General features: G+C 43.5%; 1 protein-coding gene across 1 annotated transcript; it reads right to left on the reverse strand.

Moving 5' to 3' along the window:
• Window positions 1–2: 2 nt before the first annotated feature.
• LOC138657532 (vomeronasal type-2 receptor 26-like) lies at window positions 3–27,517 on the reverse strand. Its single transcript, XM_069745306.1, has 3 exons — window positions 27,479–27,517; window positions 26,747–26,870; window positions 3–880 (listed from the first exon to the last, which is right to left on the reverse strand). The coding sequence occupies exons 1-3, from the start codon at window positions 27,515–27,517 to the stop codon at window positions 3–5; spliced, it is 1,041 nt and encodes a 346-aa protein (XP_069601407.1).

Raw genomic sequence — 27,517 nt, forward strand, 5'->3', positions numbered from 1 at the left:
TTTTACTGATATATATTAGGTTTAATTAATATTATATAGCATTTTGGGAAAAATATGCAGCATAATAATCCTGCACTTGAGGCCAGTATAGCGAATATTTCCATTGCCACCATATACTTCCCTTTGCTGCTAAGATAAGCCGGAATCATGGAAATCCAGACGCTACAGAACACCAGCATGCTAAAGGTGATGTACTTGGCCTCATTAAAATTGTCTGGTAATGTCCTCACCATGAAAGCCAGAACAAAGCTCACAGCTGCCAGGAGCCCCAGATAACCCAACATGGAGTAGAACCAGATATCCGAGCCTTCATTACACTGAATGATGATCCGATCAGTATAAAGAGTCTTGTCATACTCCCGATATGGAGGATGGAGAGAGATCCAGAAAACACAAATAAGAACTTGAACTGAGGAGCAGGTCACCACCACATATTTAGATGTCTTCAGTCCAATCCACCTCCTCCAGACACTGTTGGGTTTTGTGGCTTTGAAAGCAATGCATACTGTGATAGTTTTAGAGAGTATGGAAGATAGAGAAACAGATAATAGTATTCCAAATATAATCTGCCTAAGCATGCAGGTTACATCATCAGGAGGACCAAGAAACAAGAAAATACTCAGGAAGCTCAGAAAGGTGGAGACCAGAAGGATGAAGCTCACGGTCCGATTATTTGCCTTCACAATAGGAGTGTCCCAGTAATTTATAAATATCCCTAATATAAATATAGTTACTACAGATAGTAATATTGATGTGAAGATAAAAATAATCACAATCTCATCCTTCTCATAAGAGAGAAATTCATACTTTTTAGGGACACATTTCACTTTCTTCTCGTCAGGCCACTTGTCATCAGGACATCTGTGACAGATTTCACTGTCTGTGGGAAATAAAACAAGTCTCATTAAGGCACATGTTCTATCTGTTTTTTCCCATGGATACAAAATATACTTATTTTCTCTGGTGCCATATATATGCCAGTGTTTTTTTCATAGACTACATGTCTCTTAAAAAATTCATGGAGATATGTCAATAATTTTCCTGGCATCATGGATGAAAAGGGCCAATACAAGTCTATGGGTTCATGAAAAACAGATACAGCACACAGATGGTATTAGTGTACAGTCTGTGTGGTATATGTGCCTAACATTTATCCATCCATGAAAATCGGATCGCCATGATCGCGCGGCCTCAGGCTGAGCACCGCTGCGAACGCGTGCGAGTGTCAGCTGTATGTGACAGCTGACACCCCGCAGCAATGCCCACGATTGGTGCTAGCACTGATTGCGGGCATTTAATTTAATCCCTCTGATGCTGCTGTCAGTAGTGACAGCGACATGGAGAAGCATCGCACAGGGAGCGGGCTCCCTGCGTACTTCCATCAGGACAACGTGATGCGATCGTGCTGTTCTGATGGTCTCCATGGAGACCCCCAGCTCAGGGTGCTCAGTACACATCTATACAAGGTCCCAAAGGGGTCTAGTTTCCAAAGTGGTGTAATTTGTGGGGGTTTTCCACTGTTTAGGCACATCAGGGGCTCTTCAAACGCGATATGGCAACTGTTCATCATCCCAGCATAGTTTACATACAAAAAGTCAAATGATGTCTCTTCCCTTCCAAGCCCTGCCGAACACGTAAACAGCAGTATTCCCCCATATATGGGGTATCAATGTACTCAGGAGAAATTGCACAACAAATTGTATGGAGCAATTTCTCCTGTTACCATTATGAAAATGCAAAATATGGAGCTAAATATGATTTATTTGGGAAAAATTTGATTTTTTTTAATTTACACGGCTTAACTTTTTAAACTTCTGTAAAACAGTTTTGGGTTCGAGGTGCTCAATACACATCTAGATAAGTTCTATAAGGAGTCTAGTTTCCAAAATTGTGTCACTTGTTAGGGGTTTCCACAGTTTAGGCATTTCAGGGGCTCTCCAAATGCGAAATGGCAAACGCTAATTAGTCCACTATAGCTTACAATCAAAAAGTCAAATGGTGCTCCTTTCCTTCTAAGCCATGTTGTGCACCCAAACAGTAGTTTTCCTCCACATATTGAGTGTCTGCGCACTCTGGAGAAATTGCACAACAAACTGTATGGAGCAATTTCTCTTTTTACCCTTATGATAATGCAAAACTTGGAGCTAAATAAGATTTATCTGGGAAAAATGTGATTTTTTTTATTTTCATGACTTAATGTTAACAACTTCTGTGAATCAACTGTGTGTTTGTTTCACCTGTGTGTTCAGGCTTCTAGCGTGGCTGCAGCAAATTTGTCCACTGCCACCCTTGTACCGACCTTATCCCGCCTCCCACTGCCAGATTAGTTTGACAGTAAGCTGTGTAGGGGATTCGTGAGCCAGTGCGCTATACACCTCGAGCTCCTGGCTGCACGTTTTCCCACAGAGCGGGCAAAGGTGAAATTCATTATATCCCTCCTGTTGGACAGGGAGTTGGAGTGGGCTACGCCGCTGTGGGAGCGCAACGATCATGTGGTGCCAAGTGCTCCGCTGTTTCTGAGCACTCTGAAACAGGTCTTTTTGGGACCTCGGGTAACCTATGATACGGCGCTCCGACTGCTGGCAGGGCTCGTCCATGGTCAGTCATTTTGCCGTCCACTTCCGGACTTTAGCATCAGAGTTGAAATGGCCGCATAAAGCCCTCATCCCTGTATTTTGGAGGGGGCTGGCTGACCATGTGAAGGACGTTTTGGCCACCAGGGAGATTCCCGCCACACTAGAGGAGCTAAAAGCTACAGTACAGACCAAAAGTTTGGACACGGCTTCTCATTTAAAGATTTTTCTGTATTTTCATGACTATGAAAATTGTACATTCGCATTAAAGGCATCAAAACTATGAATTAACACATGTGGAATTATATACTTAACAAAAAAGTGTGAAACAAGTGAAATTATGCCTTATATTCTAGGTTCTTCAAAGTAGCCACCTTTTGCTTTGATGACTGCTTTGCACACTCTTGGCATTCTCTTGATGAGCTTCAAGAGGTAGTCACCGGGAATGGTTTTCACTTCACAGATTTGCCCTGTCAGATTTATTAAGTGGGATTTCTTGCCTCATAAAAGGGGTTGGAACCATCAGTTATGTTGTTCAGAAGTCTGGTGGATACACAGCTGATAGTCCTACTGAATAGACTGTTGGAATTTGTATTATGGCAAGAAAAAAGCAACCAAGAAAAGAAAAGCGAGTGGCCATCATTACTTTAAGAAATGAAGGTCAGTCAGTCCGAAAAATTGGGAAAACTTTGAAAGTGTCCCCAAGTGCAGTGTAAAAAACCATCAAGCGCTACAAAGAAAATGGCTCACATGAGGACCGCCCCATGAAAGGAAGACCAAGAGTCACCTCTGCTTCTGAGGATAAGTTTATCCGAGTCACCAGCCTCAGAAATCGCAGGTTAACAGCAGCACTGATTAGAGACCAGGTCAATGCCACACAGAGTTCTAGCAGCAGACACATCTCTGCAACAACTTTTAAGAGAAGACTTTGTGCAGCAGGCCTTCACGGTAAAATAGCTGCTAGGAAACCACTGCGAAGAACAGGCAACAAGCAGAAGAGGCTTGTTTGGGCTAAAGAACAGAAGGAAAGGACATTAGGCCAGTGGAAATCTGCGCTTTTGTCTGATGAGCCCAAATTTGACATCTTTGGTTCCAACCACCGTGTCTTTGTGCGATGCAGAAAGGGTGAGCGGACAGACTACATGCCTGGTTCCCACCGTGAAGCATGGAGGAGGAGGTGTGATGGTGTGGGGTGCTTTGCTGGTGACACTGTTGGGGAATTTTTCAAAATTGAAGGCATACTGAACCAGTTAGACCTAATATTATCTAATAGACCTGACAGAATAACAAATCTGCAGATGGTCGGGCATCTAGGAAATAGTGACCACAATATTGTACAGTTTCACCTGCCTTTCACTAGGGGGACTTGTCAGGGAGTCACAAAAACACTGAACTTTAGGAAGGCAAAGGTTGACCAGCTTAGAGATGCCCTTAATCTGGTAGACTGGGACAATATCCTCAGAAATAAGAATACAGATAATAAATGGGAAATGTTTAAGAACATCCTAAATAGGCACTGTAAGCGGTTTATACCTTGTGGGAATAAAAGGACTAGAAATAGGAAAAACCCAATATAGTAACATAGTAACATAGTAACATAGTTAGTAAGGCCGAAAAAAGACATTTGTCCATCCAGTTCAGCCTATATTCCATCATAATAAATACCCAGATCTACGTCCTTCTACAGAACCTAATAATTGTATGATACAATATTGTTCTGCTCCAGGAAGACATCCAGGCCTCTCTTGAACCCCTCGACTGAGTTCGCCATCACCACCTCCTCAGGCAAGCAATTCCAGATTCTCACTGCCCTAACAGTAAAGAATCCTCTTCTATGTTGGTGGAAAAACCTTCTCTCCTCCAGACGCAAAGAATGCCCCCTTGTGCCCGTCACCTTCCTTGGTATAAACAGATCCTCAGCGAGATATTTGTATTGTCCCCCAATGTGGCTAAACAAAGAAGTAAGACAGGCAATTAACAGTAAAAAGAAAGCATTTGCACTACTAAAGCAGGATGGCACCATTGAAGCTCTAAAAAACTATAGGGAGAAAAATACTTTATCTAAAAAACTAATTAAAGCTGCCAAAAAGGAAACAGAAAAGCACATTGCTAAGGAGAGTAAAACTAATCCCAAACTGTTCTTCAACTATATCAATAGTAAAAGAATAAAAACTGAAAATGTAGGCCCCTTAAAAAATAGTGAGGAAAGAATGGTTGTAGATGACGAGGAAAAAGCTAACATATTAAACACCTTCTTCTCCACGGTATTCGCGGTGGAAAATGAAATGCTAGGTGAAATCCCAAGAAACAATGAAAACCCTATATTAAGGGTCACCAATCTAACCCAAGAAGAGGTGCGAAACCGGCTAAATAAGATTAAAATAGATAAATCTCCGGGTCCGGATGGCATACACCCACGAGTACCAAGAGAACTAAGTAATGTAATAGATAAACCACTATTTCTTATTTTTAGGGACTCTATAGCGACGGGGTCTGTTCCGCAGGACTGGCGCATAGCAAATGTGGTGCCAATATTCAAAAAGGGCACTAAAAGTGAACCTGGAAATTATAGGCCAGTAAGTCTAACCTCTATTGTTGGTAAAATATTTGAAGGGTTTCTGAGGGATGTTATGCTGGATTATCTCAATGAGAATAACTGTTTAACTCCATATCAGCATGGGTTTATGAGAAATCGCTCCTGTCAAACCAATCTAATCAGTTTTTATGAAGAGGTAAGCTATAGGCTGGACCACGGTGAGTCATTGGACGTGGTATATGTCGATTTTTCCAAAGCGTTTGATACCGTGCCGCACAAGAGGTTGGTATACAAAATGAGAATGCTTGGTCTGGGGGAAAATGTGTGTAAATGGGTTAGTAACTGGCTTAGTGATAGAAAGCAGAGGGTGGTTATAAATGGTATAGTCTCTAACTGGGTCGCTGTGACCAGTGGGATACCGCAGGGGTCGGTATTGGGACCTGTTCTCTTCATCATATTCATTAATGATCTGGTAGAATGTTTACACAGTAAAATATCGATATTTGCAGATGATATAAAACTATGTAAAGCAGTTAATACAAGAGAAGATAGTATTCTGCTACAGATGGATCTGGATAAGTTGGAAACTTGGGCTGAAAGGTGGCAGATGAGGTTTAACAATGATAAATGTAAGGTTATACACATGGGAAGAAGGAATCAATATCACCATTACACACTGAACGGGAAACCACTGGGTAAATCTGACAGGGAGAAGGACTTGGGGATCCTAGTTAATGATAATCTTACCTGGAGCAGCCAGTGCCAGGCAGCAGCTGCCAAGGCAAACAGGATCATGGGGTACATTAAAAGAGGTCTGGATACACATGATGAGAGCATTATACTGCCTCTGTACAAATCCCTAGTTAGACCGCACATGGAGTACTGTGTCCAGTTTTGGGCACCGGTGCTCAGGAAGGATATAATGGAACTAGAGAGAGTACAAAGGAGGGCAACAAAATTAATAAAGGGGATGGGAGAACTACAATACCAAGATAGATTAGCGAAATTAGGATTATTTAGTCTAGAAAAAAGACGACTGAGGGGCGATCTAATAACCATGTATAAGTATATAAGGGGACAATACAAATATCTCGCTGAGGATCTGTTTATACCAAGGAAGGTGACGGGCACAAGGGGGCATTCTTTGCGTCTGGAGGATAGAAGGTTTTTTCACCAACATAGAAGAGGATTCTTTACTGTTAGGGCAGTGAGAATCTGGAATTGCTTGCCTGAGGAGGTGGTGATGGCGAACTCAGTCGAGGGGTTCAAGAGAGGCCTGGATGTCTTCCTGGAACAGAACAATATTATATCATACAATTATTAGGTTCTGTAGAAGGACGTAGATCTGGGGATTTATTATGATGGAATATAGGCTGAACTGGATGGACAAATGTATTTTTTCGGCCTTACTAACTATGAAGAGGAGGCGAAAGAGCTAGAGGCTGAGTCAGCAAGGAAAGCCAAAACTTTTTCCTGCTGCTCCGGCTTTAAAAGCGGTTTTCCTACTCCCAGATAAGGGAGCCTTCGAGGCCTTGTGTAGCCAGACGATGATGCTGGCTCAACACCTCCAGCCGTAGGCGCAATTTTGCTTTTCCCACTACCACCAGATGATCCACCACCACCACCATCAGTACCAGCTGGCAACGACCGCCCACGGCCTCTTCCACCAGACTTTCTCATTTTTGGGATAATCTAACCAAAATAACAACCGTTATATGGTACTGTAAGCAAGGTAGAAGGTGTATATAAACTTGTTGAGAATTTAAATCTCCCTTTTTGGGGGGGAGACTGCACCAAAACTCAGGCCCAGTGTATAAAACAACACAATGTAAGTGATAGAATGTGGCTGGCTGATATATGACAAACTAACAGAACTGACGTATATCTAGTTTTTGACAATGTGAATCTCCCTTTTTCTTGGGGGGGAGACTGCACCAAAACTCAGGCCCAGTGTGTAAAACAAAACAATGTAAGTGGCAGAACGTGGCTGGCTGATATACGACAAACTAAAAGAACTGACGTATATCCAGTTTGTGACAATTTGAATCTCCCTTTTTTGGGGGGGAGACTGCATCAAAACTCAGGCCCAGTGTATAACAAAACAAAATGTAAGTGGCAGAACGTGGCTGACTGATATACGACAAACTAAAAGAACTGATGTATATCCAGTTTGTGACAATTTAAATCTCCCTTTTTTGGGGGGGAGACTGCACCAAAACTCAGGCCCAGTGTATAACACAACACAATGTCAGTGGCAGAACGTGGCTGAAAGATATATGAAAAAATACAAGGACTGTAGTACAATTTCAATCTCCCTACAATGATCTCAGGACAAGTATGGCAGCAATAAAAAGGACTGCTGCACACAAAAGTGTGGACAAATAAACAAGATAACTGTGCAGAAAGGAGCAACAGGATTTTTGCTTTTAAAAAAGCAGTTGGTTTCCACAGCAGCGTGCAAACAGCAATGCTGCTATCAGGGATCCTTATAAGGCAGCCTAATAAGCTACAGAGCTGATGCACAAAAATGTAGCCTCCACTGTCCCTGCAAACAAATGGTGGTGGTGGACAGTGGAAATCGCTACACCACAAGTGGTTTGGGGGTTAATCTTCCCTCCCTAACTATATCCCTTCTCCTGACGAAGCTGCAGCAACCTCTCCCTATGCTAAAATCGTCAGAAGTGCCCTTCTCTAAGATGGTGGGGACCGAGACCTATGTCATCACGCTGCCCACACTCTGCGTCCTCCTTCATTGGCTGAGAAATGGCACGGAACGCGTCATATGAAACGCGACTTTTGGCGCGAAGATCACCGACCGCATGGCCGATCCCACACTAGGATCGGGTCGGGTTTCATGAAACCCGACTTTGCCGAAAGTCGGTGATTTTTGAATTTGTCTCATCCGTTTCGCTCAACCCCAGGTGGCACAACAAAGTATTAATTTAAAGAGGCCAAATAATATTGTACTCTCCACTTTTCAGTTTTTGAATTTCCACAAAATTGTAAAAAAAAATAAAAATTTTGTTCAACTTCACATCTTTATGTTTGAAGCATGATATGTGGGAAAAGGTTGAAAAGTTCCAGGGGGCTGAATACTGGGTCATTGCTTCCTGCATGCTAAACCAGTGTGCCATCAGGGAGATGTACTATCCCTGCCCACAAGCACTTGTCCAAAAGTTCTGTGGTTAGGTGCAGTACAACAGTAACAGCATTGTGGAGGATCTGGGTACTGTTGTGGGACACATCTAGTGTAATGCGGGGACGGCACACCGGGAGAAATAATGGCGGCTGGGGACCGAGTACCTTGTGGTGGTCACCGCCATCAGGTTGCAGTAAGCTTCCATCTCCCATGAGCCTAAAATACAACATTTCGAACACAAGCAGACGAGACATGTACGCATTTAGTACTGTGGCCTGTGTGGCATTCCAAGGACTGGGTTATGGAAAACTGAACGCTGCCCTTGGACAAGGATGTGGATGTGCTTCTTGATGGTGCTAGTTGAGTTTGTGGGCAACTACTGATGCAGAGCAGGAGGCATCTTTGCATGCACCATGGACAGAGGATTGGCTTGCACGCACACCAGCGGAAGAAGCAGTGGTATCACCCCCAGACACAGTTGATGGAGTCTGTTGTTCGGCCAACAAACTTGGGTGCTTTCCTGCCTTGTGCCTGATCATGCCGGTGGTGGTTAAGCTGGTAGTTTTGCTACTCCTGCTGATGCAGACATGGCCGGTGGTGCAAATTGCCTTTTTGAGATTATCGGCAGAGTCTTTAAAAAAACAACAAGACTGTTACGGGGACATTTAGTGTCTTCACCTCCTCACCTCGATCCCTGTCTTTCGGTGTTCCTCAATTCTAAGATCTAGGACTCCCTACTCTTCCCCATCTACACCTTCAGCCTGGAACAGCTCATGGAATGGCATGGTTTGCAATATCATCGGTACACCGATGACACAAATATCGACCTATCTGTACCTGACATCACCTCCTTACTGACCCAAATCACACGTCTTCATGCTATTTCATCCTTCTTTTCTGCTTGTTTTCAAAAAGTAGACATGGACAAAATGGAATACATCATCTTTCAACCATCTCACGCTGAGTAGACATGAGAGCTGTGTATGCATCATTTGTTACCACTTTAGTAAGAGAGGAAGTTTGCCAAAGAGAAAATGATTTTTCAGACATTCCCGGCCTTTTTTGCACATTTTTTGCAGCTGTGATCTTCATCTTCTTGGTGGGGATGTGATAAAGTTCAAAATCGTCATCAATACCATCATCATCCATATCTTGTAAATAGGAAATCTGGTGTTTCCCAGGGTCGTGGTTATCTACGTTTAGTGGCATTCCTTTAACAGTGTTTGTTACTCTACAACAAATAATTTTTGACTGTAACATTTGGATATTATTGGTAATATATATGGGTGAAGATGAAGATGATTGGGCCACGGCTGTGTTTATAGTTACGGATTAGTTTTTCACAAGCATCCATCATCCAACACTCTCTGCTTTCTCAAATTCAGCATGTCATGAATAATAATAATAATAATCTTTATTTATATAGCGCCAACATATTCCGCAGCGCTTTACAGATTAACAGTTTCAAACACAAAAGTCATAAGTAACAACGTTAACAATACAATAATTAAAGCAAAATAAGACGACCCTGCTCGTGAGAGCTTACAATCTACAATGAGGTGGGGGAGATACAAAGTACAGGTGTGTATTTACAATGATGTATTTACAATCATGGTCCAGCCATCTTCAGGGGTTGGGGAATAGATGGGGATAGTGAATGGGCTACACACACACACAAACATAACATAACTTTGATTAGTGAACGTGATAGGCCGCTCTGAACAAATGTGTTTTGAGCGAGCGCCTAAAACTATGCAAATTATGGATGGTCCTAATATCTTGGGGTAGAGCATTCCAGAGGATTGGCGCAGTACGGGAGAAGTCTTGGAGTCGGGAGTGGGAGGTATGGATTAGTGCAGAGGTTAATCGAAAGTCATTTGCAAAGCGCAGCGGTCGATTAGGCCGATAGACAGAAATGAGGGAGGAGATGTAAGGGGGTGCCGCACTGTGGAGAGCTTTGTGGGTGAGAACAAGTACTTTGAATTGTATCCTGTAACGAATGGGCAGCCAGTGTAACGACTGGTGAAGAACGGACGCGTCCGAGTAACGATTAGCCAGATGGACGACCCTGGCTGCTGCATTAAGGATGGACTGGAGAGGGGAAAGTCGAGTGAGGGGGAGGCCAATTAATAGAGCGTTACAGTAGTCCAGGCGGGAGTGGATCAGGGCGACAGTGAGGGTTTTAGCTGTCTCCATGGTGAGAAAAGGGCGGATTCTAGAGATGTTCTTTAGGTGTAAGCGGCACGAGCGGGCAAGAGATTGTATATGGGAGGTGAAGGAGAGATCGGAGTCAAACATAACACCCAGACAGCGCGCCTGCTGCCGGGGTGTTATTATGGTGCCACCCATGGAGAGAGAAATGTCAGATTTAGGGAGGTTAGTAGATGGTGGGAGCAGAAGAAGTTCAGTTTTGGAGAGGTTGAGTTTCAGATAGAGAACGGACATGATGTTGGAGACTGCGGACAGACAGTCAGTGGCGTTCTGTAGTACAGCGGGGGTAAGGTCAGGGGATGACGTGTACAGTTGTGTGTCATCGGCATAAAGATGGTACTGAAAGCCAAATCTGCTGATGGTCTGTCCAATTGGGGCCGTGTAGAGAGAGAACAGAAGGGGGCCAAGGACTGAGCCCTGAGGTACCCCGACAGCGAGAGGAAGAGGAGATAAAGTGGAGCCAGAGAACAGAACACTGAAGGAGCGGTCAGAAAGATAGGAAGAGAACCAGGAGAGAGCAGTGTCCTTAATGCCAAGTGACTGGAGCCTAGAGAGAAGGAGAGGGTGGTCAACAGTGTCAAAGTGCAACATGAACATGTTGCACTTTAGACAGACACGTGCATATTTGGCACAGTATTTTTGACAAGCATTTTTTATGCCGAGTCTCACACGCGCATCTTTTAGACTGATCTTCAGACGGGCATTTAACACATTCTGGTAATTGGTGGTGGGTAAACGACTAATCATTGTAGGCTGTATCCTGGATCTCATACCTCCCATAGCCACCGCTGTTATTAATCATGTACGTTCCCATTCCTGTCATCACCATGGCCTTTTTCCTGATCACTTCATCCAACGATTCATCTGCCATATTTTTACTAAAAACCTGCACCTTCACAACTGCAACTGATTAGGAAAATACTTTACAGTATTGCAAGGTGTTCATGATGCCCGTGAACAATTTTTTTTAAAAAATTACCCACCATGGTGAAATATTTGTCAGCCCATGCACTTAGTGTATGAGCATTACGAGTCTAGGAGATCTGGTCCTTTATAATAGGAATTTTTTTTTTATGAGGCCCTCCTCCATTATTCTTCCGAGGGGGGATTGTGTTGCGTGCAAATTTGGGTCAAGGCGGCCCTTGCATAAAAATGTGAAATATATTTTCCTGTGTCCATCCAGTAACTGGGTTCAGAGGCTTATTGGGGTGCATATAACTTGATAGTAGGGCAGGCCTTGCTTTCAATGCAACTTTTTTCAGGAGGCCCTCCTGTAGCTCTCGTGAAAGGGGTATTGTGGTGCATTGTAATTCTTGGCAGCCCATCCACTCACAGCATAGGCAATAAAAGCTTAGGAGACCCACTGTTTAATAATGGCCCTTTAAGAATATTAATGCCGCCTGATCCCCCTCTAAAAATAGGCTTTGTAACTTTAAGAGTCCCTCCTTCAGAACAAGATGGGTCTCCTTATGTGTCACACAGCACATGGCCAGCTAGGGGTGTTACATGTTACAATGACATTTTCCAGTGAATGCATTTGTATTGGTTGAAAGCAATGCTAAAGTTGAAAAACGCATCAAAAACGCTGCGTGAACATACTCCAAGTGGTAGAGGAACATTTCAGTTTGGGGTTAATTATTTTGCCTTATGTACAAGTCATTACCCTGGAAAAGATGTTCCTTAACATATTTCCCATCAAAATCCATTTTGGTTTCGTTTTTGTATGTTTTTTTGTGCACCTGTGAAAATGGCGTGAAGCTCTGACAACATTGCTTACAGCTGTGATCTAGGAGTCAGAACTGCTTCCAGGGGCGATCCCCGTGATTTTCTCGTGTCATTTCTGTAGTGTATCCATCATTTTCAGACATTTGTAGACCTTGAAGGGACCCCTAGGGGGATTGCGGTAAAAATACTCGGGTTTCCCTTAGACTTACATTGTGCTCGTTGCTTGGGTCAAGTTTCTGAGTATTCCAATCTGCTCGACCCGAGCAACGAGCACCCGAGCATTTTAGTGATAAACTTCTGTGAAGCATCTGGGGGTTCAGGGTGCTCAATACACATCTATATAGGGTCCCAAAGGGGTCTAGTTTCCATAATGGTGTCATTTGTGGGGAGATTCCATGGCTTAACGTTATAAACTTCTGTGAATCACCTGTGGGTTCAAGGTGCTCAATACACATCTAGATAAGTTCATTGAGGTGTCTAGTTTCCAAAATAATGTCACTTGTGGGGGGTTTCCACTGTTTATGCACATCAGGGGCTCTCCAAACATGACATGGTGTCCGCTAATTATGCCAGCACATTTTCCATTCAAAAAGTGATATGGCGCTCCTTCCCTTCCGAGCCCACATGTGGGGTATCAGCATACTTCGGAAAAATTGCACAACAAAATGTATGGTCCATTTTCTCCTGTAACCCTTGCGAAAGTGAAAAAAAATTAGGTCTATGAAAAAAAGTAAATGTTTATTTTTTTCTTCCATATTCCAAAAATTCCTGCGAAGCACCTGAAGGGTTAATACACTTCTTGAATGTGGTTTTGCGCACCTTGACGGGTGCAGTTTTTATAATGGTGGCACTTTTGGGTATTTTCTGTCATGTACACCCCTCAAAGTCACTTCAAATGTGAAGTGGTCCCTAAAAAATGGTTTTGCAAATTTTGCTGTAAAAATGAGAAATCGCTGGTCATCTTTTAACCCTTATAACTCCCTAACAAAACAAAAAAATAATGTTTCCAAAATTGTGCTGATGTAAAGTAGACATGTGGGAAATGTTATTTATTCACTATTTTGTGCGATATGACTCTCTGATTTAAGGGAATAATAATTAAAATTTGAAAATTGCAAAATTTTAAAAGTTTTCCCCAAATTTTTGTTATTTTTACAAATAATCGCAAGCCAAATCAAAGAAATTTTACAACTTTCATAAAGTACAATATGTCACAAGAAAACAGTCTCAGAATCACCGGGATCCATTGAAGCTCCAGAGTTATAACTTCATAAAGTGACAGTGGTCAGAATTGTAAAAATTGGCCCAGTCATTAAGTACCAAATTGGCTTTTTCACTAAGGGGTTAAGCTGATAGACTCCTTTTAAGGTCTTGTTCACACCAGCATATGAATCTAAAGCTCGCTATTCAGTTGTTTATCCAGTAGCAATCAGGCCAATGTTACTCAATGGCCACAGCTGATCCATGATTTTTTTCACTGACACAATCTGCCAATAAAAAATATCACCATATGCTATGATTTCACTGTGAAGTCATAAGACACGCACCCATTCAAGTCTATCAGTGCGTGGAAAACATCGGACTCTACTCTGATTACATCTGAGTCCAGTCCAATTTTCGTAGACTCACAGAGCAGAGAAAAATGGAAAATTTTTGTTCTCCATTTTCCCTCACCTGTGCCATGGTTTGTGCCATGGTCTGAGAGAATCAGATCTCACTATGTTGACGCTCGGACCAAAGTTTGAGCAGAATGTCATTAGCATTATTGGCCCAATTCTCTCGAATGAGAGAATCATATCGATCTGACCGTGGCTGAAGTCTTAGAGGCTAAAAAAATGCGATGCTTTGGAAATGTAGTGTTTCCCGTTCAGCATTTTCTATGATGAAACATTTTATAGGGAAATTCAGGATGAGTTGTAAGGAAAATGTTATTTAGGCCACATTGGATCCAGTTGGATGAACACGTAGGTGGGCTGTGCTGCTGGAGTGAATCAATTCTTCGGAAATGATGATGAGAAAAAAGTTTTTTATTCCCACTGCGTTTCAACGCCATTGTGGCACCCAGGGAGTTCGGGTACCACAGTGGTAATGCCTTCCTCTTGGGGAGGGTGATGCCATGCCTGGAAACAAGGAGGGATCCCTTTGACAAGTGAGGCTATTTTCACACTTGTCCGTCGGTACGGGACCGTCGCAAACCGTTGGCCCGACATACCGATGGAGGGTGTGCTAATTAGCACAATGTGGGCAGCGGATGCAGTTTTACAACACATCCGCTGCCCAGTGTAATGAGCGGGGAGGAGGTGGCGGAGTTTCGGCCGCGCATGCGCCGTCGAAAACATCGGACATGAAGCACAAAAAAAGTTACATGTAACTTTTTTTGTGCCGACGGTCCGCCAAAACACGACAAATCCGTCGCACGACGGATGCGATGTGTGGCAGTCCGTCGCAATGCGTCGCTAACAAAAGTCTATGGAGAAAGAACGCATCCTGCGGGCAACTATGCAGGATGCGTTTTTTCTCCAAAACGATGCATTGCGACGTCCGTCACACAACGCTAGTCTGAAAGTAGCCTAACCTGTACATGCAACATGCTCTGACTCCAGGCCAGAAGGGGGAGTGCTAGACCCGGTTTCAGGGGAGCTTCCCTAGATATATATATAGATTCTGGCTTGGAGGAAAAGTTAGTTTAGTCTGCAGCAGACAGTGAAGGAGGAAGGAGCATAGGAGAAGTGAGGAGCTGGAGGAGAGCTGCGTTTGGGCTCCCTCCATGCTGGAGCGCAGATACCGGACAATGGGAGTCCGAGGCTGTGTGGGACTTCATGCCCCACAGCAGAAACCGGAGGGCAGGAGATTGAAAGTAACTTGCCCACAGCTACACCCTGAGGTTCAGCAACATACAGAGCCCGGAGTCACCCTGGATAAAGACCCCTATAAAACAGCTCACGTTGCCTACCATGCAGGAACAGAGAGTGAGAGAGGACCTTGAAAGAAGCAATAGGCAGCAAGGAACTATTATACAGCACGTAGTGGAGGGCTCCCAATCTGACCTGACAAGCGGAATTCAACTCATTTCCAGGCTGCCTGAACTCCACCGTCACCTGTTGCTGGTCCCCTGGACTGTGGCCTTAATCCACCAGTAAAACAGGTAAAGAGACTGCAATCTTGTGTCCTCTGATTATTTCTGGCACCACACTATCTTTGTGAAATTCACCCAGAGCCCTGGGGACCCAGCTTCACCTATGGGAAGCCATATCATCCTTGCTGCAGTGCCATCACTCCCCAGAGGACCCCTTTAAGCAGCGTCGGTCACCCTTGACCGAATACCACAGGTGGCATCATGAATATTCTTATTTCTATAACCCCTTTAAAGACCTTCCCTTTAATTTGGACTCCTAGGGCCTCAAACCGGGTCGCTGCCACCATGACCTCCCCTTTAATGATGACCGGACCTGGTACCGAGTACCCCTAGGCTCTGGCGTGCGCTCCACCATACCGGCGTCTTCTTCAAATGAAAAAAAAAACCAGAAGCCTTTTTTCTCCTTAACACTTGAGAAGAATGTATTCACCCCAGCAGCGCAGCCCATCTACTTGTCCAGCCAGCTGGATCCAATATCTCGTGGAGGATTTATCCACCAGCCATGGGGCAGCAGCGGCAGCAGTTATCTTTCTTCATGCCTACATTGGAGTCGAGCCTGCCACATCTTCACCAGGTGAGCATAACCAGCACGCTCCTACTTCCTCCATAGGGAATCACTCTATTGTGCTCTCTGTTTACCTCTTCTACATTCACACATTTAGGCCACATTGTCACATTTAGCATTTGATCAGTAATTAACATAATTATTTGTAAGCCAAAAACTAGGAGTGGGTGAAAAGTGAAGCCGTGTTTCTATTATACTTTTCCTTTAAATGTTACACTCCTGGTTTTTCCTTGCAAATACTGATGTAAAATACTGACCTTGTAAATGTTAGGGGTCGAGCCTCTGCACAGGGGGAATCTCGGGCCATCTCCGCTGCAGTCTCCCATTCTTCTCCTGCCGCAATGGAGCCTGCTCAGCGGAGACGTCGATCCCAGCGTCTCGCTCAGTCTGACTCTCTGCTAAGAGTTACTGCTGCATTTCCTGCTTCTGCCATTGAAGTCAGTGCTGGGCAGCGGCGAGCAGACGCTTCTGGGACTAAGTCCTGCTTTTCACGTTCTGAGCATGCCCAGGGTAAGATCTCTCAGTGGAGATCAAGGGTCACATGATCAGATACTGCACCTAGGTCATTGGTCCTTCTTGGAAGGTCCTTGTAGGTGCTAGGACTAAGTCCTGCTTTGCACTCTGAGCATGCCCAGGGCAAGATCTCTCAGTGGAGATCTGGGGTCACATGCTCAGGTACTGCAGCACTCCATTGGTCCTTCTTTGAAAGGTCCTAAACGTGCTGCAACTATTTAAGGCTCGCAAGGCCGCATGGCCATGCGCTACTATCAATTCTAATATGTGCTTTGCGCCAGTGTGGTTATGCATGTATGTGTTCAGGGACCCGGCTGAAATAAGCCCCTAGAATACCGGCACCTCCAGCGAGGAGATTGTGTGAACGTCATTCAGGGACCCGGATGAAATAAGCCCCTAGAATACCGGCTCCTCCGGTGAGGAGATTGCATGTTGCATAACCACTGACTGCTATCAGTTCGGCAGTAAGCTTGTGCTCCTGTGAGGCTAACAGGGCGCAGTGCTTGCCTCTCGCGGCTGCTCTGTGAGGTAACAGAGCTAGTCTATACCGCCAAACAGTGCCACCATTCACTAGCGGCAGGTTCCTCCTGCGAACGCACCATTCATAATAAACATATATTTTTACTTGGTGCGTTCCGCTAGCCCTAACAGTGAATGTGGCTTTACACTGCATGATATTTTTGACTTTTCATGCTCCAAAACACTACTTTCTATGTACTAGCAAAACTGCTAAAGACGTGTGAAGATTTGTCACCCAAATTAGAGTTACTTTTTATATTTTTCTAAATATACCTAGTCAAAATTAAAAAATAGCCCACTCATTTAACATCGTTCTACATATTTTCAAAAGCTGAAAACACAAAAAAAAGCACAGTAAACCCAAAAACACTCTGTGGCAACAAATAAATATGAAAATAAGTGTGAAAAAAGATAATAAAGATAAAAAAAGTGAACATATATATATAAAAAAAGGAAAAAAGTAAAACCTTCAAAAACAAGTGTAATATGGATAAAAAAAAGTGGAAATAAGTGGGAAAATGATAATGAAAACAAAAAAAAATAAAGACATAAAATAAATAAAATAAAAAAATGAGTGAAGAGTGAATAAAAGGGGAGAGGGGGGAAGTGAGACACTGAATAATACTGGTGAAGGTTTGGAGAATACGTGATCGTGAATGGTGTACAATAATATAGAGATGTGGAAATAAATAAATAGAAGTGGTGTGTAAAAAATGGTGACTATAGAGAGCGATAACGTGTACATTTAAAGTGAAAACTGTCTACTTTACATAGAGAACATGTATAAAAGTAGATGATGCAGCTGCGATTATAATCACGCGATCGGAGCTGAGATGGAATTTTTGATGATAGATTAAAGAAAGCTCAATAGACAAAATAAATGATTTAACAGACTATCTGCTAACAATGCAACAATGATGATGGAACATTGAAAAGACAGTTTACAACCTCCCCTGGATCGTGAACATTAGACACAATCAGAAAATGTAAGCGTCACATCTGTTTTCAGCACTGCAAAGTTTGTTAAGTTTCATAGTTTTGGTCTCTGAACCAATTTCACTGTAGAACAGAATCATGCACGTAATTTTCCATGGGTCTTATTATTACTAGGGTTGAGCGAAACGGGTCGGCCAGATTCAGAAGTTGCCGACTGTTAGCAAAGTTGGGTTTCATGAAACCCGACCCGACCCCTGTGTGGGGTCGGCCATGAGGTCGGCGATCTTCTGATCTGGAATCGGAATTCCGATACTGAGTTCCGATATGTTTAAGATATCCAGAATCGGTATCGGAATTCATATTTAAGTGTAAAATAAAGAATAAAAATAAAAAAATATTGATATACTTACCCTCGAACGCGCCCTGGTTCTCGCCGGCAGCCTTCCTTCCTAAGAATGAGCGCCTGAAGGGCCTTCGATGACGTCGCGGCTTGTGATTGGTCGTGTGAGCGGTCACATGGGCAAAGAAAAGAGAAAAGAATGGACTAAACAAGGCCTGCACAACCGTATAATATAGAAGATAAACAACACATTTTATTTAAACACCACAAAAACAACATATAAAAACACTTAAAAATACAAAATGTATATAACACCCTAATACATCCTAATAGAACTGCAGCAAATATACATATATATATAGCCAGGCCTATATATATATTATGTCACATAATAACAGTGATATACATACCACACAACACTGGGAGATCAAAATGATGCTCAGTACCAGGAGAGGTATATATAAAGGCCCCAAATCACCTGTAGGCGATCAAATACCCCGAAGTATAGTGTAAAGAAAAACCTATCTCTCAGCTGGTAATATATAAAATGTCCAAGAAAGGGCATAGAGAGATCCAATCAAAGCTCCCCAGCAGGAGATGAAAAGTGGCATGTGCCAAAAGTATACTCAGCTGAATATGGGATAAAATCCCTGGGAGCCAAAAGGCCACAAAGGCTAAAGTAATGCTGCAGATCCCATGAATGGACGGCAAATGGCAGGGAAAGGGTGTGGGAAGAAGACCCCACGCGTATCGCCGCCGCTGCGGCTTCGTCAGGGGAAGTATGGTAATGTGGTGACAATAGCACATATATATAGGGATCATAATCATGTAAATAACCTACCGGTGTGTCGCATGGACCAGGGAGACGGGGAACGGAAATGGCGTACAACCGCACCAAAAGGAAAGTAAGGCGAAAGTAACGGAGGCCTCCGCAGTACAAATATGGCGCCTGCGCAGACGCGGTTCAGAAAGTGAGCCGCACTGCGCATGCGCCGAGCACCAATAGCCCATAGAGACCCACAGAGACAGAGCGAAAGGACGGAATCAGTCGCCGTGAAATGGATATAGGGGGAGAATACAATGCACAGGGCTGGCAATGTGCCATATCAAAGAAACCTATATGATGAAGAGTACAAAAAATGTTAAACCTGTGGAAACAACATAATTCAAAATACATTATGAGAAAACTACATATGACTAACTCCACGCCATATCCAAAAACCTATACAGTAGAAAGGTAAGAGTGATGTTCAATATATAAACGTAACACCATCCAAATGTATGGCATATATACAATGAAAAATAGCCATTGGAGGGGGACACAAGGAAAAGAGGGGGAGGGGGGGGGGACAAACTGATTGGGAAAATGGGCTTAATAATACAATGGCCATTAATAATAGGAAACCACAACACAATGATGTGGAAACAAGTCCCAAATGATGCCAAGTCATGTACAGGAAAAGTCCGACGATCCATATTTTGGTCCTGATGGTCCAAGTCCATTTAGAAGGGGGGTTTCCAATCCGACTACGGTCATCCACCTATGATGTGTCCAATCAACATATCACTTCCAGGTCATGTGCAGGAGAAGTCCAACGATCCATATTTTAGTCCTGATGGTCCGAGTCCATTTAAAAGAGGGGTTTCCAATCCGACTACGGTCTTCCACCTATGACGTATCCAATCAACAAATCACTTCCAATAGAACAATCGGATTTAAAAACCATCTTCAAAGCATGATAAGAGTAAATCCCAGGCATCCATCAGCCTAAAGCGGAGAGGTGTGGAATGAACACATACCTCTCTCAAAGCCAGGTCCTGAAATACAGGGCTTGGCAGGTCCTAAGGTACAAATAAGGGAGAAGAAGAAAAAAAACCTTAATAACCCTAAAATAATGCATATCAGAACAAAGAAGCAAAAAAGCAAAAATACGATGGTAACAGGGAAGCCCCAAATGGCTAAATTACCCCAGGAAGCCTGTAAAAAGGAGCTCCTCATTCAAACCTGAGGGGGCCACTGTTTGCAGTTTGAATATCCATCTAGATTCAATCTGCAAAAGTAGTTTGCGTTTATCGCCCCCTCTCTCGTTGGGGGTGAGTTTTTGCAGGCCCACTACCTGAAGGTTAGCCGAGGAGCCCCCATGTTTAACTAAAAAATGTTTGGCCACCGGGGTAAGAACCCTATTCTTCCTTAGATCTGATGCTGCTAAATGTACCGTGGAGAGGTGTTTCTGTACCCGTTTCCTAAGTTCCTGGGTAGTCTGCCCAACATACACCATCCTACAAGGACAGGTGAGGGCGTAAATTACATCCCTAGACCTACAATTGATATATGCCCTAAGGGGATGCCTGCTGAGAAGTGTAGGATGCACAAAAAAGTCACGAGTTGGAATCATATGAGGGCAAACATTGCAATCCCCACACGGAAAAGACCCCCTCAGGGTAATACCTCTATTTAGTTTCACAGTTGGTCTCTTAAAGTGACTCCTAGTGAGGAGATCCCTGAGGTTAGGTGCCCGTCTTGCTGTTAGCAGGGGTCTATTGCTTGTGACCTCCGATGTTTGTGCATCTACCCTAAGGATCTGCCAGTGTCTAGACAAGATGTCACTGACCTGTCTCCAATTGTCATTGAAATCAGTGATGAATCTTGTCTGCATCTCCTGGCCTTGCCGCTTGGATGATAAGAGCGACTTCTGATCCTGCCCCCTCGCTCTTTGATAAGCTGTGGAAATGACACGTTTAGGGTAGCCTCTGTGTCTGAAGCGTTCCGAAAGTTCACGTGCCTGAATTAAAAAATCACCATCACGGGTGCAGTTGCGCCGAACGCGCAAAAATTGGCCCGTGGGTACACCCACCTTTGTATGCCATGGGTGGAAGCTGGAAAATTCCAAAAGTGAGTTGGTTGCCGTGGGCTTGCGGAAAAGATCAGTCGCCAGATGCTGTTCGTGTGGAAATACCCGTAGATCCAAGAAGGTGACATCCCTGGCAGAGCAGGAGTATGTAAGAAAAATATTATGCAGATTGGAATTCAAATTATCAAAAAATACAGCACACTCCTCCTTAGTGCCCCTCCAGATGATGAAAACATCATCTATGAAGCGATACCAGGCGTGTACGTGGGCAGTGAAGAGTGGGGAGGAATAAACAATTTTATCCTCCCACCAGCTTAAAAAGATATTAGCATAGGCTGGTGCACATCTCGCGCCCATCGCCACGCCTGATCGCTGCAGATAATGGACCCTGTCAAACAGAAAAAAATTATGATGGAGCACGAATGACATCAAATCAAGGAGAAAAGAATCATGAGCCCTGTCCATGGAGGTCTTTTAATCCAGAAAATAAGCCAATGCCTCTATCCCATCTTTGTGGTCGATGTTTGAATATAGCGATTCCACATCACAAGTAATTAATAAAAAATCGGTAGGAAGTATAACCTGACTACAAATATCAATGAAGTGTGAGGAATCGCGAACAAATGACGGAAGAGATGAGGCAATGGGCTGAAGGAAGAAATCCAGGTACTCACCTGCCCTCTCACACATACTGCCGACGCTGGACACAATGGGTCTGCCGGGAGGATTGAGGCTGTCCTTGTGGATTTTCGGCAACATATAAAATGTAGCCGTTACCGGGTTGGCCACCCACAAATATTGTTTCTCTTGCGGTGAAATGATGGCAAGTTGTAAAGCTCTGTGGAGTAGTTGTTCAAACTTGGAGAGAAAAATAGAGGTGGGGTCAGATGGAAGCTTTTGGTAATACTGTAAATTGTTCAGTTGGCGTTTAGCCTCAGCTTCATAAAGTTGGGTAGACCATAAAACTACATTGCCCCCTTTGTCCGCCTCTTTAATAATAAAGTCCCTGCTGTTCTGTAGGGCCATAAGGGCACGTTTTTCCTCTATACTCAAATTGGAAGGCCCACTTACCCGGATAGGCATAGCCATGATGTCTCGTTTGACCATCTCAAAGAATATTTTTATGGCCGGTACCAAGGAGAACGAAGGGGCTTTGAGAGATTTGTTCCTATATGGAAACTTCCTTCTATTTGGATCAGCTTCATTCTCCTCCAGTAGCTCCAATAGATCTTGAAAAGTCTGGCGATCAACTGTAGAAATTGTTTGAAGGATGTCGGGTCTCCTGTACATAACCTGGAAGGTTAACTTTCTGCAAAACAAATAAAGATCTTTAACAAGGGTAAATTTGTCAGCAGTATGCGTAGGCACAAACGATAAACCCTTTTGGAGTACGGAAAATTCCACAGATGTAAGGACATGATCTGAAAGGTTAATGACCTGCAATGTTGTCAAACTAGATGCAGATTCAGACGTATTTTGCTGGCCAACTCCCATCTCCTCTACTTCCGCCTGGTGGAATACTTGTGGCGATGGGGAGAGGTATGGCCCCTGTGCCGCACGAATCGCTTTGTTACGTGGCTTGTGTTTGCCCCCGCGTCTGGTCCGTGATCGACCTCGCTGCCGGCGGAGGACAAAAAATCACTTGAGCTTTCTTCCCTATATGATGATGTCGGGGCCGATGGAAGGGGATCACTCCTATAGTTCTTAGACCGACGGGCATTGCCCATGTGTTTCCATTTATAGACTAATCCCTGCTCAAAGTCAGCTTTATCCCTCTGGAATTTTTTACCCTTACGCTGCGTTATTTCAATCTCATATTTATCCAGAGTGTCCTTTAGTTTATTCTTGAAGGACGTAACCAAACCAACATCCTGGTTAGCTAACTTTGACTCTAATTCCTTAATCTTGTCTTTAGTTTGTGAAAACAATGCTCTATCATGCTCAAGTAATAAACTGATCAAAATACCTGAGCATCGAGTAAGTCCTTGTTCCCAGAGTAATTTAAAAGACGCAGAGGGCTCCCAAGCCGGAAAAATAGGTATGCGAAGACCCCTTGGTATAAAGCCTGACTTAGTATATTCCTCCAAACTCCTCATATTCCACCATAATCTTATACCTGTCTTGTGGGCCCTGGTCAGGTCAGAACAAAGTGCAGAGAAGTCATTATCAAAATGTGGTTCAGCAGTCCCTGCCGTCTCAAATATCTTAGAGGATTTGGCCAACCACGCCGCCTCCCTAGCCTCCCAATCCATGCTAACCACAACCGATATATAAAGAACAAGAAAATACAAAAATATATAAAATCACAGCACCATCCAGATAGACGTGTGCCACCCTTAGGAAAAGATGCCCTGGGACACAGGGCTAGACTACTGGTACAAATTATAAATTAGGGGTGCACCCTTGCTGTATATTGTAAGATAAATCGGGTGCAGTGCCAAGTCCAATAGTATATATAACCAAAGAAAAGAGAAAAGAATGGACTAAACAAGGCCTGCACAACCGTATAATATAGAAGATAAACAACACATTTTATTTAAACACCACAAAAACAACATATAAAAACACTTAAAAATACAAAATGTATATAACACCCTAATACATCCTAATAGAACTGCAGCAAATATACATATATATATAGCCAGGCCTATATATATATAATGTCACATAATAACAGTGATATACATACCACACAACACTGGGATTGCAATGTTTGCCCTCATATGATTCCAACTCGTGACTTTTTTGTGCATCCTACACTTCTCAGCAGGCATCCCCTTAGGGCATATATCAATTGTAGGTCTAGGGATGTAATTTACGCCCTCACCTGTCCTTGTAGGATGGTGTATGTTGGGCAGACTACCCAGGAACTTAGGAAACGGGTACAGAAACACCTCTCCACGGTACATTTAGCAGCATCAGATCTAAGGAAGAATAGGGTTCTTACCCCGGTGGCCAAACATTTTTTAGTTAAACATGGGGGCTCCTCGGCTAACCTTCAGGTAGTGGGCCTGCAAAAACTCACCCCCAACGAGAGAGGGGGCGATAAACGCAAACTACTTTTGCAGATTGAATCTAGATGGATATTCAAACTGCAAACAGTGGCCCCCTCAGGTTTGAATGAGGAGCTCCTTTTTACAGGCTTCCTGGGGTAATTTAGCCATTTGGGGCTTCCCTGTTACCATCGTATTTTTGCTTTTTTGCTTCTTTGTTCTGATATGCATTATTTTAGGGTTATTAAGGTTTTTTTTCTTCTTCTCCCTTATTTGTACCTTAGGACCTGCCAAGCCCTGTATTTCAGGACCTGGCTTTGAGAGAGGTATGTGTTCATTCCACACCTCTCCGCTTTAGGCTGATGGATGCCTGGGATTTACTCTTATCATGCTTTGAAGATGGTTTTTAAATCCGATTGTTCTATTGGAAGTGATTTGTTGATTGGATACGTCATAGGTGGAAGACCGTAGTCGGATTGGAAACCCCTCTTCTAAATGGACTCGGACCATCAGGACTAAAATATGGATCGTTGGACATCTCCTGCACATGACCTGGAAGTGATATGTTGATTGGACACATCATAGGTGGATGACCGTAGTCGGATTGGAAACCCCCCTTCTAAATGGACTCGGACCATCAGGACCAAAATATGGATCGTCGGACTTTTCCTGTACATGACTTGGCATCATTTGGGACTTGTTTCCACATCATTGTGTTGTGGTTTCCTATTATTAATGGCCATTGTATTATTAAGCCCATTTTCCCAATCAGTTTGTCCCCCCCCCCTCCCCCTCTTTTCCTTGTGTCCCCCTCCAATGGCTATTTTTCATTGTATATATGCCATACATTTGGATGGTGTTACGTTTATATATTGAACATCACTCTTACCTTTCTACTGTATAGGTTTTTGGATATGGCGTGGAGTTAGTCATATGTAGTTTTCTCATAATGTATTTTGAATTATGTTGTTTCCACAGGTTTAACATTTTTTGTACTCTTCATCATATAGGTTTCTTTGATATGGCACATTGCCAGCCCTGTGCATTGTATTCTCCCCCTATATCCATTTCACGGCGACTGATTCCGTCCTTTCGCTCTGTCTCTGTGGGTCTCTATGGGCTATTGGTGCTCGGCGCATGCGCAGTGCGGCTCACTTTCTGAACCGCGTCTGCGCAGGCGCCATATTTGTACTGCGGAGGCCTCCGTTACTTTCGCCTTACTTTCCTTTTGGTGCGGTTGTACGCCATTTCCGTTCCCCGTCTCCCTGGTCCATGCGACACACCGGTAGGTTATTTACATGATTATGATCCCTATATATATGTGCTATTGTCACCACATTACCATACTTCCCCTGACGAAGCCGCAGCGGCGGCGATACGCGTGGGGTCTTCTTCCCACACCCTTTCCCTGCCATTTGCCGTCCATTCATGGGATCTGCAGCATTACTTTAGCCTTTGTGGCCTTTTGGCTCCCAGGGATTTTATCCCATATTCAGCTGAGTATACTTTTGGCACATGCCACTTTTCATCTCCTGCTGGGGAGCTTTGATTGGATCTCTCTATGCCCTTTCTTGGACATTTTATATATTACCAGCTGAGAGATAGGTTTTTCTTTACACTATACTTCGGGGTATTTGATCGCCTACAGGTGATTTGGGGCCTTTATATATACCTCTCCTGGTACTGAGCATCATTTTGATCTCCCAGTGTTGTGTGGTATGTATATCACTGTTATTATGTGACATAATATATATATAGGCCTGGCTATATATATATGTATATTTGCTGCAGTTCTATTAGGATGTATTAGGGTGTTATATACATTTTGTATTTTTAAGTGTTTTTATATGTTGTTTTTGTGGTGTTTAAATAAAATGTGTTGTTTATCTTCTATATTATACGGTTGTGCAGGCCTTGTTTAGTCCATTCTTTTCTCTTTTCTTTGGTTATATATACTATTGGACTTGGCACTGCACCCGATTTATCTTACAATATACAGCAAGGGTGCACCCTTAATTTATAATTTGTACCAGCGGTCACATGGGCGTCACGCGACCAATCACAAGCCGCGACATCATCTAAGGTCCTTCAGGCGCTAATTCTTAGGAAGGAAGCGTCCGAGGGCGCGTCCGAGGGTGAGTATATTCCTAATAGGTATATACTCACCCTCGGACGTGCCCTGGTTCTAACCCACAGCCTTCCTTCCTAAGAATCAGCGCCTGAAGGGCCTTAGATGACGTCGCGGCTTGTGATTGGTCGCGTGACGCCCATGTGACCGCTCACGCGACCAATCACAAGCCGCGACGTCATCGAAGGTCCTTCAGGCGCTCATTCTTAGGAAGGAAGGCTGCCGGCGAGAGCCAGGGCGCGTCCGAGGGTAAGTATATCAATATTTTTTATTTTTATTCTTTATTTTACACTTAAATATAGATCCCAGGGCCTGAAGGAGAGTTTCCTCTCCTTCAGACCCTGGGAACCATTAGAAACCCAATGCACTGCATTGGGTTTCGTGTTTCGGCCGACCCCGACTTTTCTATAGGACCGGCCGATTTCACTCAACCCGACTTTTGAAAAAGTCGGGTTTCGTGAAACCCGACCCGATCCTATAAAAAGAAAAGTCGCTCAACCCTAATTATTACTGCAGCAAAAATTCTGCATCTATCTGTCCCCCACCCATCAAGATTTCACATTATCTATTATATTCTCACCTGGTGTTTGGGATATTTCTCCTTCTGAGCAGGAAACGCAGTCATAGCAGCAGTCTTGGTGCCCAAGCTTAGGAGCTTTCCTGTATCCCGGAGCACATTTTTCGTTACATCGGGAGAGCGGGCGCTAGAAAATGATTTTCATACAATGAATTAATCTTATAAAGGGCAACTTTTGCTGCAAAAAGATGTAGATCCTTATGTAAAACATTTAATAAATAACGACTTCTGAATGACAATTTTCTGTTTCTTATATTCCCTAATTAATAATTATTTTTTTTAAGTTGTGTAAGCTATTATTAATATTAGACCAGTGGAGATGTCACTTTTGGGACATCAGCAGTTTGAATTGATCACAGACAATATTGTGTCTTCATTGACTTTGTCTCAGATCAGACAAAGCTGAGACAAAGTTCCGCTACAGGATGGAAACGCGTCGCTGGACTATCAGTGTTTGATCAGTGCATATATATCCACTGGGGATTATGTTCATCTACATGTTTTAATCGTTGAAGATTAAAATATATTTTTTAAGGAGCTGGAACACTCATCTTTTCTTCTCTTAGACTAGGCAGCTGCCTAGGACCCCTACTCCCTCAGGGGCCCCTAGCCAGTGGCATGCCGCCAATTATGGTACACCACGCGCCCGCTATATGCCGATACAGTTGAAGGCAACAATTGATGCGGAAGAGTCAGATGACACTCCATCCCCCACCATTCCCTTCTGCATCTGACCCAGTGGGAGCGCGATGATGTCACTTCATCGCACACCAT

This window comes from Ranitomeya imitator, chromosome 1 (genome assembly GCF_032444005.1).
Source record: "Ranitomeya imitator isolate aRanImi1 chromosome 1, aRanImi1.pri, whole genome shotgun sequence".
NCBI classification, from domain to species: domain Eukaryota; kingdom Metazoa; phylum Chordata; class Amphibia; order Anura; family Dendrobatidae; genus Ranitomeya; species Ranitomeya imitator.